General features: G+C 52.0%; 1 protein-coding gene across 7 annotated transcripts in view; it reads left to right on the top strand.

Annotated features, from left to right (window-relative positions):
- ATL1 (atlastin GTPase 1) overlaps nt 1-19,763 on the top strand; it is a 30,933-nt gene extending 11,170 nt beyond the window's left edge. Inside the window, exons 2-14 of one of the 7 annotated variants that reach the window (XM_069018668.1) lie at nt 757-1,004; nt 1,894-2,028; nt 2,803-2,907; nt 3,116-3,166; nt 4,673-4,729; nt 7,745-7,837; nt 8,890-9,028; nt 10,236-10,363; nt 10,959-11,015; nt 11,665-11,736; nt 13,922-14,353; nt 15,957-15,971; nt 18,991-19,763. In XM_069018668.1, coding sequence (XP_068874769.1) covers nt 757-1,004; nt 1,894-2,028; nt 2,803-2,907; nt 3,116-3,166; nt 4,673-4,729; nt 7,745-7,837; nt 8,890-9,028; nt 10,236-10,363; nt 10,959-11,015; nt 11,665-11,736; nt 13,922-14,353; nt 15,957-15,971; nt 18,991-19,101 — 1,643 coding nt within the window. In that variant the 3' untranslated portion in view covers nt 19,102-19,763. Of the gene's footprint in view, nt 1-756; nt 1,005-1,893; nt 2,029-2,802; nt 2,908-3,115; nt 3,167-4,672; nt 4,730-7,744; nt 7,838-8,889; nt 9,029-10,235; nt 10,364-10,958; nt 11,016-11,664; nt 11,737-13,921; nt 14,354-15,956; nt 15,972-16,270; nt 16,851-17,371; nt 17,998-18,026; nt 18,713-18,990 lie in introns of those variants that run through there. The other 6 variants (XM_069018664.1, XM_069018669.1, XM_069018665.1 and 3 more) reach the window with 6 other exon arrangements.
- The last annotated feature ends 222 nt before the right edge of the window (nt 19,764-19,985 follow it).

Genomic DNA, 19,985 nt, shown 5'->3' with positions numbered 1-19,985 from the left:
GCCATTTCCAAGTGGCAAAGTGGGCAGTGCCTGTGCTTTGTGTGTGCTTTCCACTTGGGAGTGGAGAAGTGGCTTTTATCAGGATGGGCTTGTGTCTGCATGGCCTGGTTCCTGCTGGGAGCATCCCAGGGGATGCTGCTGACGAGGCTGATGGTAGGAACAGCAGATTGCACTTGGAGCATCAGTGCAGGTTGCAGATGGAGCAGGAATGTGTTGCTACAGGAATAGCAGTGGCACAGGATACACAAAAGCAGCATCCTTTGATAAAGATGTGAGGTCCTTGGACACCTCAGCTGGAGAGCTGCTTCCATTTTTGAGTCAGCCTTCAGGAAGGACCTGGTGGGGAGTGTCCAGAGGAGAGCAGATCCCTAGATAGTGTGGTAGAAGGGATGATCAGGAGGCTTGGACTTCTCTTTTCCATCTGGGAAAGGGCTAAGGGAGGTGTTACGGCAGGCGCTGTTTATGTAGGAAGTTGAAGGGATCTGTTCTCCGTGTAGGATAAAATCCAGCAGATGTGTTCTGTCAACAGAGGTTCCAGCAGGGAGCTCTGCCTGTGTGGAGCACATGGTCAGATGACCCCAAAGTGGCATGGAGTCATCCATTGGGATGTCTGTGGCCAGGTGCAGCAGATCTGCTCTGGAGGATGCCATTTTGGGATGGATAATTGAGCTATTGGGCCTCTTATCACCTCTGTCGGTGACTCCTCACTGCGCAGAGGAAGGAACCAAAAGCCTCTCATTTTCCTTGTTCACACAGGTAGTTTTGCAGACAAGGCTTACGAGTGGAGCTCTGAGGAGGAGGAATCTGTGAGGAAGGCAGGGCCAGTGCAGGTCCTCATTGTCAAAGATGACCACTCCTTTGAGCTGGATGAAGCCGCCCTGAACCGCATCCTGCTCTCCGAGGCTGTCAGAGATAAGGAGGTCGTGGCTGTGTCCGTGGCTGGAGCCTTTAGGAAAGGAAAATCATTCCTGATGGACTTCATGCTGCGGTACATGTACAATAAGGTAAGGCTGCAGCACAGGAGGCCGTTCCTAGGGCGTGATGTTCCTCGTTGCTCCCATGAGCTGGACAGGACTTGGTGCTCTCGGGATGCTCAAGCCTCTCATGAGTGGCTTCACAAAATAAAACAGAGCAGATCCTTCCCCAGGAAGAACTGTCCCATGGTCTCTTAACTTCGGAGCAGGGGTGTTCGCATCTGCTGCCCTGAATCACAGAATCATTTAGGTTGGAAAATCCCTCTGAGATCATTGAACCCAGCTGCTAACCCAGCACCACCATATTCACCACTAAACCATGTCCCCAGGTGTCATATCCGTGTCTTTTGAACACTTCCAGGGATGGGGACTCCACCACTGCCCAGGGCAGCCTGTTCCAATGTGTGACCGCCCTTCCAGTGAAAAAAATTTTGCTAATATCCAACCCAAACCTTCCCTGGTGTAACTGCAGATTGTTTCCTCATTTTCCTGCAGCTTGTTCCCTGGGAGCAGAGCCCAATTCCCACCCGGCTGCACCCTCAGGGAGTTGTGCAGAGCCAAAAGGTCCCCCCTGAGCCTCCTTTTCTCCGGGCTGAGCCCCTTTCCCAGCTCCCTCAGGTGCTCCTGGTGTTCCAGACCCTCCTCCAGCTCCACTTGCTTCCCTGGACACATTCCATCCCTTCTTTGTCTTTCTTGTTGTAAGGGGCCCAAAACTGCCCCCAGGATTTGAAGTGCCTTGGCAGTAAAGGAAGGAAAAACCTCCCTTGTGGGGTTCTTAACCTCTTACCATTTTGTAAGGAGCCCTCTCCAGTACTCTCCAGGACTGTCCCTCTCTAGCACTGGGGCGGAGGCAGCACAGGGGAAAAGTGTAAAACCAAAGTGAGATGAGAATTCCAACAACTTCTGCTCCTCCCTGCAGGAAACAGTGGACTGGGTTGGGGATTACAACGAGCCTCTGACTGGTTTCTCCTGGAGGGGTGGCTCCGAGCGGGAGACGACCGGGATTCAGATCTGGAGTGAGGTTTTCCTGGTGGACAAGCCCGATGGCACCAAGGTGTGTGTGTGTCTCTGTTGCTGTCAGCTCATTTTCCTCTTCCAGCTTTTGAGACTCTCTTGCCTTGTTTTAGGTGGCTGGGCAAGTTTAGGGAGGGTTTTCAATGCCATGTCCCTAATTTAGCATGGATGGGTTTAACACAGTGAGGTGATGTGGTGTCCAGTGTCTCTGATACGTTGTCTAAGTGTCCCTCAACTCTGGGCATCCCAGAGTTTATTTCTGTACTATTCCCAGAGATCTTGAATCCCATGTCCTTGCAAACTGCTCCCCTTTCCTGGAGCAGCAGCTGTCAAGTGGAGTTTCTTCATTCAGAGTGATCATAGTGGATTTGCAGCACCCTGCAAATTCAGCTTATAGCCAGGAATATTTATCTGCACTTGAACGCAGAGCACGGCACCAAAGTGGCACTGAGTCTTTCAGGGTGTGATTCCTGACGCTGGCTGAGTGTGTTTGGGTTAGGGAGGTGCAATATGTGTTTGGTTTCTGATGCAGACTCAGGCAGAGCCTCCTCTGCACTGACAGCAGCTGTTTGAGGAGCAGAGCTGTTCCCTCACTGCCTTGTAGAGCATTAATTTTGCTGCCTGCTGGAGCCCCCCTGCTGTCAGGAGTGGCTGGGGATGTGCTTTTCCTTTGTCCCCCACCAATTACGAGGCTGAGGCAGAAGCAGTGAGACTCCAGCACAGTAACTCAGCTGCCATTCACCCCGTGGCCATGAGGGTGGGTTTGCCTGGGTGCAGGTCCTGGGAGTGCTGACAGGAGCTTTGTGCCCCGCAGGTCGCGGTGCTGCTGATGGACACGCAGGGCACCTTTGACAGCCAGTCCACCCTGAGGGACTCGGCCACCGTGTTTGCCCTCAGCACCATGATCAGCTCCATCCAGGTAAGAAACCTCTGGGCTGGAGGAGTTCACTGCCCAGCAACCACAGAGCCTGACAGGGCTTCCCTTCCTACCACTTGTACCAGCACCACCTGGGACCTTGCCCGTGTCCCCATGGGGGTATCATAGGCTTTAGCCACACCAACCACGTGTTAGCCCCAAGGACAGGCTGTTCTTAGTGATCTGAAGTTGTCTTTTTATTTAAATACAGGTTTATAACTTGTCCCAGAATGTGCAGGAGGATGATCTGCAGCACTTGCAGGTAAGAGGAGCTTCGGGGTGACCTAATTATGGCCTTCCAAGGGCCAACAAGAAGGATGGAGAGGCTGTTTACAAGGGCCTGGAGGGACAGGGCAAAGGGGAATGGCTTCCCACTGCCACAGGGCAGGGTTAGGTGGATATTGGGAGGAAATTGTTGTCTTTGAGGCACTGGAACAAGTTTCCCGGAGCAGCTGTGGCTGCCTCATCCCTGGAAGTGTCCAAGGCCAAGTTGGATGGATCTCAGAGAGACCTGGGATAGGGGAAGGTGTCCCTGCCCATGGCAGGGGGTGGCACTGGGTGGAATTTCAGGTCCCTCCCAACCTAAACCATCCTGAGATTTTATTCTGTGATTGTGAATTATCAACCTGGATATTGCCATCTGGGCTGGCTCAGTACAGGGGATCCTCTAAGGGTGATTCCAGCCCTGACTGTTGGAGACAAGCAGCTAATGGGATTTTTGTGGCACAGGTGTCCTGCCCATTTCCTGGAATTACCTTCTGCTTTCTCTTCTGTTCAGGTAATTGACTGATTAATTAGGCAGGTTTTTCCAGGAGCTTAAGGAAAGGAAAAGTCAGCTGGAACAATCAGCATTTGAAGGCTTCTGAATTATTTCAGTCCATAAATATTATTAACAATAACACTTTTTAAACACTGAATTTATTCAGTGTAGCTCTGATCTTTCAGTTTGGATTTTAAGCCATGACTGTTTAACAAGTTGACCCATTTTTAGGCATCTGTGAAACACATTATTGTGCCTTCAGTTAGAAACTAGAGTGCAGAGAGACTGGAGAGTCTTCAAATCTTGCTGGTAGGCTGATTTTAGAGTCTTTGCACAGCGGGGGTTTGCAGGGAAAGTACTTATTTCTGAATTCATTTCCGCTCGTTCCTGGAGTGTTTAGAGGCAGCAGGGCTCCAGCAGCCCCCTGGAGCACGAGAAGTTTCTGGTTGGTAGGAAACCAGCAGCAAGCAGCTGATCTGAGCCATTTTCCACAGATTTGGCAGCCAAAAGCTCCAGGCTGGGATCTCTCACATGAGAGCTCAGCAGGGTGATGGTCCATAACAGCTCCGTGTGCCTTGGGATGGGAGCTGGCAGCCCACAGCCACTTTGTGTCCAGCTCTGTGCGTGGTGCTGTTAGTCCCCCATCATAAATGTCCCTCACTGCTTTGTAGAATCATAGAAGTCTCTCAAAGGATCCACAGGGATCATGGAATCCAGCTCCTGGTCCTGCACAGACACCCCAACAACCCCACCCTGGGCATCCCTGGGAGTGTTGCCCAAACGCTCCTGGAGCTCTGGCAGCCTCAGGCCGTGCCCATTCCCTGGGGAGCCTGGGCACTGCCCAGCAGCCTCTGGGGGAAGAGCCTTCTCCTGATCTCCAACCTGACCTTCCCTGGCCCAGCTCCAGCTGTTCCTGGGTCCTGTCCCTGCTCACACAGAGCAGAGCTTGGTGCTGGTGCCCCTGTGTCCCGCAGTGACAAACTCCTTTTTCTTTCCTTCTCCTTCCAGCTTTTCACCGAGTATGGCCGGCTGGCCATGGAGGAGACATTCCAGAAGCCTTTCCAGGTGAGTCCAAGCGTCCTGGCCAGCTCATTTGTCCCGGAGCCCGTTGGCTTCACCACGAGGTGTCACTGCAGTTTGCAGGATGGGAGGAGATGGGCTTGCCTGGGGATCGGCTCAGCTGCTCCAAGGAAGGGCTTTGTGCTTCCTTGCTTCCCAGTACATCCAACATCCCTCTTTCTTTCCTCTCTGAACCCTTGCCATCCCAAGAGCTCTGCACTGTCCTGCCAGGCTTGGAAAGCAGCTGGTTTTGCAGCAGGTTTGTCACTCTCTGTAGTCAGGAACTCTGCCCAACCTTTGTTCTAAGGGGTTTGAACTCACCTGCCCTGGGAATCCCTGCTCCTGGCAAAATGAAAGGATAAGGATTAGCAAAGCTGTGGGAAAACTCGGTTTGAGTGGGGTTTTAACTTCAAGTAAGGGACATCTGTTCATCCTGCTGTTCCCCAACCTGTGAAAAGCTGCTGTTAAAAAAAAAAGAGAGAGCATTGTGCACTCACAGTAGGTGAGGCTGGTGCCTGTTTTCAAAGACATGAGTGTTTTGATTAGGTTGGATGAGGGTTTGTGAACTTCCCAAAGTAAAAATCAGCAGGGAAACAAAGCATGCTGTAAAAATCCCAAGAGTAACTGGGAATAAGTTGCAGCTATTTTACATTTGCTTACCAACATATAAAGAGAATTGTTGTCCTGGAAGGACTAAGGGGTTTATAAGGTGTCTATGGTCAGGAAGTGGAAATAAAATTAAAAGGTTAAAAAATACAACAAATGGACAAATTGAGATTTTGAAGGTGTGTTGGATTCTGGTGTGGGCTGGTGACTGATAAATGGTAAAACTACCAGTAAAAATATATGACAGGCAAGAGCTTGAAGAAAGTTGTAACATGGTACAGCAAAAAGCCAGACATTAAATAAATATTCCTGCTCCTTATTTAAAAACTGTGGGGATAATGCAGCCAAATATTCCAGTGAAACTGAGATACTTCCTACTTCATCAGTAAAAAGGAGGCTGTGAGGGGAAACTTAAACATGCTTAAATCATTAGGGCTGGATAATAGGCTCTGATTTTCCCAGACACTGTAATTGCTGTCAAGTCGCACAGTTTGTGGATGGTGACTCTTGTCAAATAATCCCATTATCAATTTTTAAAAGAGCACGAGTTGGGTTGATAAAGGTAACTCTTGCCATGATCCATCGCCTTCTGTCAGCCTTATCTCTCCAGGATGCTGATGAAAAGTAAATGAAGTCAGCATTGTCTGCTTTAATCCATTGTTAATGGATTAAAAACTCATTAACTGATAGATGCCAGAGCACGCGGAACTAATTGTAACAGGGAATCATCATCCTTCAGAAGTGTTTCCTCGGGATCCCCCCAGGCTCTCTCTCATTCAATGTCATCTTCATTAATGATCAGGGGAAAATTATCAAACGATGCTGGAAACCTTTGTGGGTGTGATAAATGTGGTAGAAGGGTCAGTGGTGCTGTGGCCAGGTGAGAAATGATCTCCTGTCCACATCCAGCATGGGCTGGCTCCTGCAGAACATGTTTTTAGACATGAGTGTGTTGATTAGAAAGCAGGAAAAGTGAGAGTGGTGAGGCCCTGGCAGAGTTTTCCCAGAGAATCTGTGGCTGCCCCTGCATCCCTGGAAGTGTCCAAGGCCAGGTTGGATGGGGCTTGGAGCAGCCTGGGCTAGTGGAAGGTGTCCCTGCCATGGCAGGGGAGGGCTGGATGGTCTTTAATATTCCTTCCAACCCAAACCATCCTGGGATCCTGTGATTCTCCAAGTGTCACAGTAAAACTGCAGTGGCATTGATTCTGCTGGAAGTGAGACTTTGCAGTGGAAAATTCACGTTTCCCTTTGTCTCCCTCCTCTCCTCACACAGAGGAGCCCTTGCCAGAGGCTGGCCCTGAGTGTGGGGCCTTCACAAAGGCAATGGTAAACACAGCCTGCCTGCAACAATTTTACTTCAGAAATACAAAGTAATAATTCTCGATTCAAGGCGTGCATAATGTGTTTGTGGAAAAGTCCTAAACATGGACATGTCTCTTAAGCATCTCATGGTGTTTGAGAGAACAGCATGTCCTGAACCAGCTCACTGGGTACAGTCACTGTGGCTTCTCCTGCAGTTCAAAAAAGCCAACTCGCTGTTCTCTCCTTTTTTAACTTTTTCTGATGTTTTTTAGAAGAGAAATAAAGAGCAGAAATATTTCCTCTCCCTCCATTAGATTTTTGTTCTAAACATAGACAAATTTTAGGGAAGTTCCAATGAAATGGGTTCCACTTGCTGACCTGCTTATCCATGTGCATGAGAGGAACCCTGGCACCTCTGCCAGACCCTCCTGGGCTTTGGCATTCAGGACTTCCCCCTCCAAACCCTTTATTTCCTACATGGGATGTTGTTCCCTTGCACAGATGAGGCACTGGAGACCTGATTTTTTTTCTGAAAACTTTTTTTGTTTGTTTGTTTTTAAAGATTCCAAGTTGATCATTCTGGTATTTATTTATTTATTGCCCAGGAACTTTGAATGCCTCAATAAAGATTACAAAAGCCAATGATTTCTTATTCACCCTCATTCCTCTGCATCTGCTTCTCATTAAAAGTCTGTCTGGAAGGCTGCCCAGTGAAAAAGGCTGAAAAAATGAGCCTGTAGAATTCCCATAGGATGGAACTAAATGTGGCTGGAATTAGGGAGCTCATTGCCTTTTGTCCTGATTAGCAACAATCCCTTTTCTCGGGCAGTTTAGATGATTGATGCTGTTCTCCCAGCCAGGGACTCAAACTGGTGCAGCAGTTTGGGGGATGCTCCCCCTCTTCCTTGTGGGACAGTGGAGTGGTCTCAGTGCCATGCACACAGGGGCCTCTTATTTCCACCAGGAAAGGTGGGAGATGCTGCTGGAGCTGGGAAAAGACTCAGGGTAGGTTTTGGTGTGGTGTGAAATGGGGGTGAGGGTGCAGGGGGATGCTCAGGCACTGCTGTGGGCTCTGAGCAGTATGTAACTGACCCCACTGTTCGTGTTTTCCAGTCCCTTATATTCCTTGTTCGTGACTGGAGCTTCCCTTATGAGTTTTCCTATGGATCTGATGGTGGTGCAAGATTTTTGGAGAAGAGGCTGAAGGTATGTTTTCCCTGCTCTTGGTTCTGGAGCACCCTGGGATCGGGGAAGGTGTCCCTGCTCATGGCAGGGGGTGGGATGGGATGATCTTTAAGGTCCTTTCCAACCCAATCCACTCTGTAATTCCATAATTTTCCTGTTCAGCTGGGTGGCAGCAGCACTGGGTGTCAGGTGTGAGCTGCAGTGCTGGTTATGGTCACACTCAGTGCATTCAAATCCCAGAGGAAGCATTTGGGGAGGGTGAATTTCCTTGCCACGTTCAGGCTTCTGCCCAAGCCCAGCTCCCTGGGACTCTCTGGGAGAGTGGAGAGCAATGGGAGTCAGCAGATTCCCAAGAGACTGGGAATGATTTTTTGGTAATTAGGTAGTTGTACAATAAAAATGATGGGCAAGGACTGGTTGGGATCAGTCAGGAAATGCATGGATGATTTGGTAGTGGAGAAACCTAATTAAATGTGAGATGAGGAAGGCCCTAGTGGGAAATCCCAAATGTTTTTGTATTCCAGTCATACATGGACATGTGCATTTTTCCAAATGATAATAACATGCTCCAGGGCATGTGGTCAGAGATGCTCCAGTTCCTTCTCTTTGTCCTCATGCCTGTGGGATCTTCTGTGTTCCTTTCCCCCACTGTAAGCAGCCACAGTGTGGAGTATCCTGTGCTCCTGCCAGCACTGCTGGCTCAGCATTATCCCAATATTCCTATCAGAAGGAAACTCCCTGATCCCAAACTTTGGGAAGTGGACAGGCAGCACCAAGCTTTTCTCTCTGGTGACCACTGACAGAACCTGAGGGAACAGCTGGAGCTGTGTCAGGGAGGTTTAGGTTGGATATCAGGACAAGGCTCTTCCCCCAGAGGGTGCTGGGCACTGCCCAGGGAATGGGCACGGCTCCGAGGCTGCCAGAGCTCCAGGAGCGTTTGGACAGCGCTGCCAGGGATGCCCAGGGTGGGGTTGTTGGGGTGTCTGTGCAGGGCCAGGGGCTGGGCTGGATGATCCTTGTGGGCACTTCTAACTCCAGATATTCTTGGATTCTGTGATTCATTGTCCCCACAGGTGTCAGGCAATCAGCACGAGGAGCTGCAGAATGTCAGGAAGCACATCCATTCCTGCTTCACCAAAATCTCCTGCTTCCTCTTACCTCACCCCGGCCTCAAAGTCGCCACCAACCCCAATTTCGATGGAAAACTGAAAGGTACGAGGGCAAAGCTCTGGTTTCTAACCTGATTCCTTAGAAGCCCTGGCAGACTGTCCTGCTGCTTCCTGAAAGCCCCCTGAAAAAACTTCTGGGAGAGGAACTGGATCCTCCTCACAGTGATGGGCACACCCCCATCTGCTTCTTCCCAATGCAGCAGACAGACACGGAGGGAGAAAAGGCGTGGGAGGCTGACAAGGCCTCAGAGCTGCTGGCAATACCCACTGTCAGAACACTGATGGGAAAACTGGGAAGGGCAGGGATGACACTGGAAGTTTATGGATGTGGTGTTAAGCCTGCAGTTAATTCCTGTGCCTCACCTGCACAGGCACAGCCTGGTTGCTGTGGGTGGAAGGCTGGTTCCACAAGCTCTCAGAACGTTATTTCACTTTGAAAGGCTTTCCAGGGAATGTTTAATCTGCCTGGCTTATCTGATCAGTGGTTTCCCTACAGGGCAGGCTTGGTTCAGCAGGTTAAAAAACGGGGGAGAGAGAAAAGAGCTGTGGTGAGATCCTCCACCCTGAAAGGAGCCACGTGCTGGGGATATTTTTAGGTGTTTGTTGTGAACTCCTTGTGGCTGGTTCCAGGCTGCTGCAATCGTAGCAATAAAGTGGACCATTAGCTACTTAAAATAAATTAGCAGGCAAAGACGTGAGTTTTTCCCTGGTTTTGTCTGGCTCAGACTTGCTCTCCTGGCAAACTCCGTGCTAAGCAGCAGGGAGATGGGCTGGTGGAAACTGAGCTGATCCCTGGAGTTCCCCCTTAATCTCAGGTGCTGAGGAGTGTGGAACATGTGCTGTGTGCTGACAGGAGCTGTCAGCAGCTTCTTGACACAATTTTCTTGTTTCCTCAGAGCTGTACTCAGCTTTTTGTGCTCTGATGGAAGAAATGTGGGGGATCTTTCCTGCTTTCCTCACCTGCCAAATGCCTGGCTGTTGCACTGGTTTTTTCTGCCTCCAGTCCTGTACAGTTTAATTTAATGGAAACACCAGAAATCCCACCTTGTGCCTGAGAGCTTTGTCCAAACCCTTCTGGAGCTCTGGGCTGCCTTGGGAGTGTGACTGTTCCCTGGGGAGCCTGTTCCTTCCACTCTTTGGGGGAAGAACCTTCTGTGTCCATGGCAGGGGATTGGAACATCTTTAAGGTCCTTTCCAACCCAAACTATTCTGGGATTCTGTGATGCCTTTTTTTTTTTTCTTTTTTCCAGAAATAGACGATGAGTTCATCAAGAACTTGAAGATTTTGATTCCTTGGCTTCTCAGTCCTGAGAACCTGGACGTTAAGGAGATCAATGGAAACCATATCACCTGTCGAGGCCTTGTGGAGTATTTTAAGGTATTTATTTAGGGAAAGTAGATTTCTTCATTTGTGGAATTTTGCTGAAGGGGAAAGCAGCAGCAGCAGGCAGGGCAGCACTGACAGTGCTGACACTGCAGCAGAGGGCAAACACCTCATGGTCATGGATTTGACCACAGCGAGCCCAGAAAGTGGGAGGAGCTGTTTTCCTCCCCTGGAGAATTGAGGGCTGGAGGGGGATAAGCTGAGGCCTGTATTCCAGTTGCCTTTGGAAAAAGCTTATTTTTGTTGTCATGACTACTGGGACATTTCCATGCGAGACATTGGTGAGTAATTCTCACCACCTACTCTCCAGGGCTACCTTGGCTCCTCATCCTTCAGGGAAGGATGGAGGTAGGTGCAGATCCTTTGGGAGGGATACTTGGGAGTGAGTGGAGCAGGGAGAGCCTCTGCTGACTGACCTGGGCCACCCAAGGAGTGGCATTTTCTAGCCAAAGCCATCTTGTGCTGGAACATCCTCCTCTTCCCTGCTTCTAAATCCTGCCACAGCTGTGTCTGGAGCTGGGTGGGGGTGGTTGGTGGTGCTCCTGTGTGCTGCATTCCACATGGTTTCCTTTTCCCTGTGCTTTTCCAGGCGTACATAAAGATCTACCAAGGGGAGGAATTGCCACACCCCAAGTCGATGCTGCAGGTATGTGTGAGTGGGAGCTGTGGGAATTCCTGCAGTGTAAGTGCCACTAATTCCCCAGCAATTGGCAGAGGTGTCCAGCTAGTGCAGCACAGTGGGTCTGCTGTGACTTTATTCCAAATGCCTCAGTGTAACCACCCAAGGAACAGCACTTTGGGAAGTGTTTGGCAGTCACAAGCCTGACATGCCTGAGGAATCCCACCTGGGACGGACTGGGGGGAATTGCTGGCTGCACACAGCTTCAGCCAGCTCAGCTGGAATGATTCCTGCAGGTGAATGACATCCATGGGGCCACACAGGGAGATGACACATGGGAAGTGGCTGCCAGAGCCAGATGGCCTTGCTGGGTGTTGCAGCTGGAGCTGTTTACTTGTGGCTGAGTCTTTTATCTCTTGCCTTGCTGGTTCCCACAGCTGAAGCCAAAGTTTTCGTTGCTCTGGCTTGGAGGGCAGGAATCCTCTCTTTGTGCAGGCTTTTGGATGTGTCAGTATGGGATGAGTTTGTTTGGGATTGGTTGGAGGCTGGGAGAGCCCCCCTGGCTAATTCTGGGTGCCACACACGTGTCCTGGCTGTGTCCACGGGGGGCCTTGCACTTGCACAACTTAACCCTGTCCTTCTGCACCTAAGCTTTGTGCCCCTTTTGCCCTTACAGGCCACAGCAGAAGCCAACAATTTAGCAGCAGTTGCCACTGCCAAAGACACCTACAGCAAGAGGATGGAAGAGGTGGGTGGTGCTGAGTGTGTCCCTTCCTGCTCCTTCCTTTCTCCTGGCTCTCCTGTCATGAATTCATGTAATCCCAGAAGGGTTTGGGTTGGGAGGGACCTTAAATCCCATCCAGTTCCACCCCCTGCCATGGACACCTTCCACTGTCCCAGGCTGCTCCAAGCCCTGTCCAGCCTGGCTTTGGACACTTCCAGGGATCCAGGGGCAGCCACAGCTGCTCTGGGCACCCTCTCTGGGTGCCAGGGCCTCTCCACCCTCACAGCCAGGAATTCCTTCCCTAACCCTAGCCCCTAACCCTAATTTTAGATTTCCCTGTGTTAGGAGTGACATTTCAGGAGTGATTTCCCTGTGTCAGGGGTGGTTTCCCTGTTTTAGCAGTGATTTCCCTGTGGGGCCAGTGCCATTTCAGCAGTGGTTTCCCTGTTTCAGCAGTGGTTTCCCTGTTTCAGCAGTGCCATTTCAGCAGTGATTTCCCTGTTCCATTTCAGCAGTGATTTCCCTGTTCCATTTCAGCAGTGATTTCCCTGTTTCAGCAGTGATTTCCCTGTTTCAGCAGTGCCACTTCAGCAGTGATTTCCCTGTTTCAGCAGTGCCATTTTAGCAGTGATTTCCCTGTTTCAGCAGTGCCATTTCAGCAGTGATTTCCCTGTGGGAGCAGTGATTTCCCTGTGGGAGCAGTGATTTCCCTGTGTCAGGGGGGATTTCCCTGTGGGAGCAGTGCCATTTCAGCAGTGATTTCCCTGTTTCAGCAGTGATTTCCCTTTGGGAGCAGTGCCATTTCAGCAGTGATTTCCCTGTGGGAGCAGTGATTTCCCTGTGGGAGCAGTGATTTCCCTGTGGGAGCAGTGATTTCCCTGTTTCAGCAGTGCCATTTCAGCAGTGCCATTTCAGCAGTGATTTCCCTGTTTCAGTGGTGCCATTTCAGCAGTGGTTTCCCCGTTTCAGCAGTGCCGTTTCAGCAGTGCCATTTCAGCAGTGCCATTTCAGCAGTGCCATTTCAGCAGTGCCATTTCAGCAGTGATTTCCCTGTTTCAGCAGTGATTTCCCTGTGGGAGCAGTGCCATTTCAGCAGTGGTTTCCCTGTTTCAGCAGTGCCATTTCAGCAGTGGTTTCCCTGTTTCAGCAGTGGTTTCCCTGTTTCAGCAGTGGTTTCCCTGTTTCAGCAGTGATTTCCCTGTTTCAGCAGTGCCATTTCAGCAGTGCCATTTCAGCAGTGCCATTTCAGCAGTGCCATTTCAGCAGTGCCATTTCAGCAGTGATTTCCCTGTTTCAGCAGTGCCATTTCAGCAGTGCCATTTCAGCAGTGGTTTCCCTGTTTCAGCAGTGGTTTCCCTGTTTCAGCAGTGATTTCCCTTTGGGAGCAGTGCCATTTCAGCAGTGATTTCCCTGTTTCAGCAGTGGTTTCCCTGTTTCAGCAGTGCCATTTCAGCAGTGGTTTCCCTGTTTCAGCAGTGCCATTTCAGCAGTGGTTTCCCTGTTTCAGCAGTGGTTTCCCTGTTTCAGCAGTGGTTTCCCTGTTTCAGTAGTGCCATTTCAGCAGTGATTTCCCTGTTCCATTTCAGCAGTGATTTCCCTGTTCCATTTCAGCAGTGATTTCCCTGTTTCAGCAGTGATTTCCCTGTTTCAGCAGTGCCACTTCAGCAGTGATTTCCCTGTTTCAGCAGTGCCATTTTAGCAGTGATTTCCCTGTTTCAGCAGTGCCATTTCAGCAGTGATTTCCCTGTTTCAGCAGTGATTTCCCTGTGTCAGGGGGGATTTCCCTGTGGGAGCAGTGCCATTTCAGCAGTGATTTCCCTGTTTCAGCAGTGATTTCCCTTTGGGAGCAGTGCCATTTCAGCAGTGATTTCCCTGTGGGAGCAGTGATTTCCCTGTGGGAGCAGTGATTTCCCTGTTTCAGCAGTGATTTCCCTGTTTCAGCAGTGCCATTTCAGCAGTGCCATTTCAGCAGTGATTTCCCTGTTTCAGTGGTGCCATTTCAGCAGTGGTTTCCCCGTTTCAGCAGTGCCGTTTCAGCAGTGCCGTTTCAGCAGTGCCATTTCAGCAGTGCCATTTCAGCAGTGCCATTTCAGCAGTGATTTCCCTGTTTCAGCAGTGATTTCCCTGTGGGAGCAGTGCCATTTCAGCAGTGATTTCCCCGTTTCAGCAGTGCCATTTCAGCAGTGCTCTCCCCACCTTCCCCACGCAGGTGTGCGGAGGGGACAAGCCCTTCCTGGCTCCCAGCGACCTGCAGGCCAAGCACGTGGAGCTGAAGGACGAGGCCGTGCGGCTTTTCCGCGGGGTGAAGAAGATGGGAGGGGAGGAGTTCAGCCGGCGCTACCTGCAGCAGCTGGAGGCCGAGATCGACGAGCTCTACATCCAGTACATCAAACACAACGACAGCAAGAACATCTTCCACGCCGCCCGCACCCCGGCCACGCTCTTCGTCGTCATCTTCATCACCTACGTGCTGGCCGGCGTCACCGGCTTCATTGGCTTGGACATCATAGCCAGCCTGTGCAACATGATTCTGGGCTTGACACTTATCACACTCTGTACCTGGGCTTATATCAGATACTCTGGGGAGTACAGAGAACTGGGCGCAGTAATAGACCAAGTGGCCGCAGCCTTGTGGGACCAGGTAGGCTAAAGAGCTTTTGATTTCAAACCAGCACACAAAATGCACCCTCCCTGCACCCCAGCGGGGTTTTTTAAGCCTTGAGTTTTCCTGGGGATTTTCCTCCCCTTTTGAGATGGTTTTGGCTTTTAGGGTTGGTAGATCCAGCTGCTTGTGCTGGGATCAGTGCAGGGAGATCTGTACCCTGTTTTAATTGAAGCTCTGGTCCATTCCTTAGACCTTCCAGATGGGGAGAGGAGGGGCAGAGGAATTGTTTTCAGATCAGTTCATAGAGTTTGTTGTAAGGGGGAGGTCACAGGGCAGCACAGGTGGGGTGAGCAAGGCTGGAGCTGTGTCCCTGAGCCTCCAGTTCCTGTCCAGTGTGGAAAACAAGCTGTGTAGATCTGAGAAAACTCCCAGCAAGCTCTTTTGTTCTGCCTTTTTCTTTCCTACTTGTCTTACCCGTCACCAGTGTGAGTTGGTGGAGCCTTGTGGGAATGGGCAGCTCTGCCCTGGATCCCCCTGGGGAGGATCCTGGTGTGTGTGCTCGGTGTGTGCATGCCTGTGGGTGTTAAAGAGGAGCAGCCATCGCTCTCCCCTGGTTCAGGGCAGGGATTTTGGCTCTGCCAGAGGTAAAGGCCAGGTCTTGGCTCTCCTTGTTTTGGCACCAGACCCTGATTTCCCATTGCAGCCCTTCCCTGTTCCCACAGCAGAAAAGGGAAAGCCCAGCCCCCACAGACTCCCACTGACCCCCTGCACCCCATCCAGGGCTACAATCCCTGTGCCCAAAGAGCCAAAAGGCTGCAGTGCCCTCCTGCCCTTCCCACGGCAGAGCTGGATGAGCTCATCCCTCAGGAGCCATCCCAGGTCTAATTTCTGCCAGGAAGGGCCCTTCTCCACCTGCTCCTTCCCTGCTTTTCCTGCACCAGGGAGGTTTTCATGGAGAGCAAGCACATTTCCCTGCTTCCCTGTGCTGCTGCAGCTGACCTTGCAGCTTTTTGGGAAATAAAGGCAACGTTTACTGATGTTCCTTCATTGCAGAGCTGGGCAGTGGTGCTGCTCAGCAGAGACATCCCTGGTGTTCCAGCTGGATTCATCCCGGCTGCCCTGTCCCCAGCAGCCTGAGCACCCCCAGTAAAGCCCCCTGCAGTGGCTCTTTGCCCAGGGACACTTCCCAGGAGCCTTTGGGATATGCTGGAATATTTAAGCCCATCCCAGTGCAGGAAGCAGTGGGAGTTCAGCAAGAACAGGACACAGCAGGAAACCAGAGGTGCTGCCCACTTGCAGCATGTCCAGCTGGGGGAAAATAAAGAGGGAAAAGTGCTTGGAGCTGTTCCTGGCTGCCACAGGCCCCCATGGCTTTCCAAGCAGAGGGAAAGTTCTCCCAGGAAGGAGCTGTGGCAGAGGGGAGGTGCTGGGTTGGGCAGTGTCACCGTGCCCACCACGAGCCAGCGGCTCTGTCCCATGGCAGTGGGACCGGGTGCAGGAGGGATGGACGGAGCAGTGAGGGGTCCTGCAAGAGGGGACCAGTTTGGGATGAGCCCCCTGGGAGCAGCCCATGGACACCTGTGATACACAGAGCTGTTTCTTTCTCTTTCTGTCTCCCCCTTCCCAATGCCTCTCCCAGGGAAGCACGAATGAGGTAAGTGGCTCTTGTTCTCCGCATGCTGCTGGGGCCAGCTGGGCCCTGGGCTCCTGGGAAAAGCATCTTGGCCCCGAAAGCATGTCTGGGCTGGTGGAGGATGGGAGTCACAAAGGCTTGGGGTAGAAGCTGCTGGCCTGGCTGGCTCTGGCTGTTCCCTGTGATCCAGATGCCTGGGCAAGGGTGTGGATGTGGGCACTGCACTCCAGGCACTTCTGGGAGCCAAGTGGGAGAGAGATTTGGGTGGGGAACGAGGAACGTATCAGAGGATACGATGGGGATTTTCATCTTTCTCCCAGCAGTTCTGTTTGGGGATTTTCCTGTTGTGCCAGGAGGTCAGACCCAAACCCCAGATTGTTTTGGAGCACCAACTGTGCAGGTGTGGGCAGGGACAGCCTGGCCAGGCCTCTCTGTGCTGCTGGAAGTGCTGTTGTTTTTTGGGAAAAACCACCCCATAATGGATTAAGCTGCATGCAGAACCTGGGAGGCACAGTTCATCTCCCAGCATCTCCCTGGGCAGCACAAGGAATACAATCCTGCTCTCCCAGCGTGGCAGGGGAGCTGCTCTGAGGGAAAATGGTCCCTGTACAGGCCTTCCAGGAACAGGAAAACCTGAATGAGAGAGGGAGGGTCTGCCCCTCTGCCCCACTCAGAGAGACCCCACCTGCAGAGCTGCCTCCAGCCCTGGGGTCCAACATCAGAAGGATGTGGAGCTGCTGGAACGAGTCCAGAGGAGGCCACAGAGCTGCTCCCAGGGCTGGAGCCCCTCTGCTCTGGAGCCAGGCTGGGAGAGCTGGGGGTGCTCACCTGGAGAAGGATCCAGGGAGAGCTCAGAGCCCCTTGCAGGGCCTAAAGGGGATCCAGGAGAGCTGGAGAGGGACTGGGGCCAAGAGGGAATGGCTTCCCAGTGCCAGAGGGCAGGATTAGGTGGGATATTGGGAAGGAATTCCTGGCTGGGAGGGTGGGGAGGCCCTGGCACAGGGTGCCCAGAGAAGCTGTGGCTGCCCCTGGATCCCTGGAAGTGTCCAAGGCCAGGTTGGACAGGGCTTGGAGCAGCCTGGGATAGCCAAACATGTCCCTGCCCATTCCAGGGGGATTGGAGCTGGATGGTCTTTAGAGGTCCCTTCCAGCCCAAACCATTCTGGGATTCTGATTTATGATCACAGCCCCAGCAGCTCTTTGTGTGCCTGGCTCCTTGTGCTCCTCTGCCCAGCACTGCAGGATCCCAGTGTGAGCCCCTGGAATGTTCCTTGGGCAAAGCCTCACTAGGATCTGACTAAACCAAAAAAAAAGGCAACCTTCCTGCACATGGATGTTATTCCAGCTCTGTGTCCAAGGGCCTCCCCAGCCTGGCTGAGGTGTGACACGAGACCTTTCCATGTTTTTCTGTGTCACCAAAGGCTGCCAGCTCCAGCTGGCAGTGCCACCTCCTGACCCACTGGCTTCTGTGGAGAGTTCCTTTAGAAGAAATTCCAGCTGTTAAAAACCCTCCCACCCCTCATCCCTCCCAGCAGCCAGGGCAGCCCTGTGAGACCCCAGGGATACCAACCCCAGCAAGAGGCTGAACACGGGATTTGCTGTGGTTGAGGTGTTGAACAAACTCTGCCAAGTAAAAATGAGCACTGTGGGAGTGGTTTGGCAGCACAAAACCCTCTAAAACACCACAAAATGCTGCAAGGTCGCTTAGATGGGGCTTGAAGGTGAATTTCCAAGGAAGACGAGCAGAGAAGCTGCGTGAAGTCTCCTCCACCAGTCCACTGTGTTCCCAAACAATCCCAAAACGCCAGTTCTGTTCCCAAAGGCCTGTTTGGGATGTGATCAGCATCCTGTGGGACACCTCTGGAAGCATCTCAGCCCTCACCCTCTTCCTCCTCACTGCCCCTTCAGCCTCTCCTGCTTCATTCAGCCCCTGAGCCCACAAGGAACACGTCACCCTCTCAGTGTGGGTTCCTGCTCGTCAGGTGCCTCTTCCCACCCTGTCCAGAGCTAATCCTGGCCTGCCTGCGGTCCCCAGCAGGAACTGGTGCGACTTGGGTTGGTTTTTTCCTCCCGCAGTGCCAAGTTCCTTTGAAATGGGAACATCAGCTCCGTGATGGTCCCACCAAATCCTCTGCAGCCAGAGCCGTGTCCTGGCGCCCCCTGTGCCGCTTTCTCTGGGATAAAGGTGGGGAACAGGCAGGGAGGGACATGGGGAGTGTTACTCTCCTGTCACCCCCATGGGATTGGAGCCTGGTCCCAGCCCTGTGGGTGCTGTGCCATCGGTTCCGTGTGGGAAGCACAGCTCCGGGGCAGCCCCGCAGCCGCTCCCGCCTGTTCTGAGCCTGGCCTGGCTCCAGGACAAACGGAAAACGGTAAATTCAGAAGGAAAAAAATCCGCATTATCTGCGGAAGAATGATGGGGACAATGACCCGTCACAGCCTGATCACCTCGGGGAGCTGCCTGAGGGGGGAAAGCAAACGCTGAGGCTGCAGGAATTGAGACTCTGCGTGAAACATGAAGGGAAAAACAGCCCCCAAATCCCTCACTCATAGTCCGAATAATGGATTCAATACAGCTCTAGGGCCATGAGGTGTTTGAAAAATTGGAATTGGAGAGTCACAGAATATCCTGAGCTGGAAGGGACCCACAGGGATCATCCAGCCCAGCTCCTGGCCTTGCCCGGACACCCCAACAATCCCACCCTGGGCATCCCTGGCAGCGCTGTCCAAATGCTCCTGGAGCTCTGGCAGCCTCGGGGCCGTGCCCATTCCCTGGGGAGCCTGGGCAGTGCCCAGCAGCCTCTGGGGGAAGAACCTTTCCCTGATATCCAACCTAAACCCACCCTGGCACAGCTCCAGCTGTTCCCTCAGTCCTAAATCCGTGAGCTGGAGCCTTTTGTGCGTTGGCCTCTTGACCCAACCACGCTGGTGCACGGATCATGCAGGGGCCACGATGGGCTGGAATGGATTGGGATTCCCTGGGTTTGGGATTCCCTGGGAGTGGGAAGGGGCTGGCCAGTGACTGCGTTTCTCTCCCCAGGCCTTGTACAAGCTGTACAGCGCGGCCGCCACCCACAGACACCTGTACCACCACGCCTTCCCTGCGCAAAGAGCCGAGCCCGCCGACGGCGCCGACAGGAAGAAGGTGTAAGGAATAAACAGCCCCACAGGGCGCAGTCCCGGCCTGTTCCCAGCCGTGCATGGCCGAGGCACGGACGTCTCCTCCTCGGATCGACATCCTCACCCCGTGTCCATCCCCGATCCCGCTGGGAGCAGGGGGAGCGGCCCCGCCGGGGCAGGGCCAGCATGGATGTGTCCTGTCCCTGTGTACATACGGCACTGCCGCAGCCCAGAGCTTTGGTTTGTCATAGCCAGCGACTCCCAGCTCGTTTATGAAGCCTTATTTCCCCCTTCTTAATTAGTCACCACTGAGGAAACGATAATTTACGTGATACCGCAACTAAAAAGGCCGAAGCTTATCCAAAAGCCAATTTATTTCAGGTACTTGAACAAGTTATAACATGTAACCACGGTTTTTTCCTTCGTTTAACTGTTCAATTACATAAACATAATTAAAATGTATTAACTTGCTTTATCAGACACTGTAAGGGCACTTCTGCTATGGTTGTTAACGGTGCTGTGAGGAACGCGGCCGTTGCTGTTTGTCTGCACAAAGTGTCACTTTGTAGCTGTGTTGGAGGAAGTTTCACTGTATTTCTGTACATATTTATCCATGATAGTGCATAGGACGTGTGGTACAGTTCTATTCTTTTATTGTCAGGACTATTAAAGTTTGCTTCTGGTTCCTAAGAAGTTGGTTCTCCAGGGAAAAGTTATTCACTTGCCAGGCAAGAGCTTCTCCTCTGGGATTTTTAATGTTTTTGGTTTATTTTGGGATTTCAGAGTTGGTGTTTTGAGGGTAATTCACCCACTGACAGACCCAGAGCTTGGTGACACCAAGAGCTCTGATTGTCTCAAGCCCATGTGGCTTTTACTGCTTGTAAGAACGGTTTATTTGATGTTCTAAGAGGCCAC

This window comes from Aphelocoma coerulescens, chromosome 5, assembly GCF_041296385.1.
Source record: "Aphelocoma coerulescens isolate FSJ_1873_10779 chromosome 5, UR_Acoe_1.0, whole genome shotgun sequence".
NCBI classification, from domain to species: Eukaryota; Metazoa; Chordata; class Aves; order Passeriformes; family Corvidae; genus Aphelocoma; species Aphelocoma coerulescens.
This window is presented reverse-complemented; position numbering and strand designations above follow the sequence as displayed.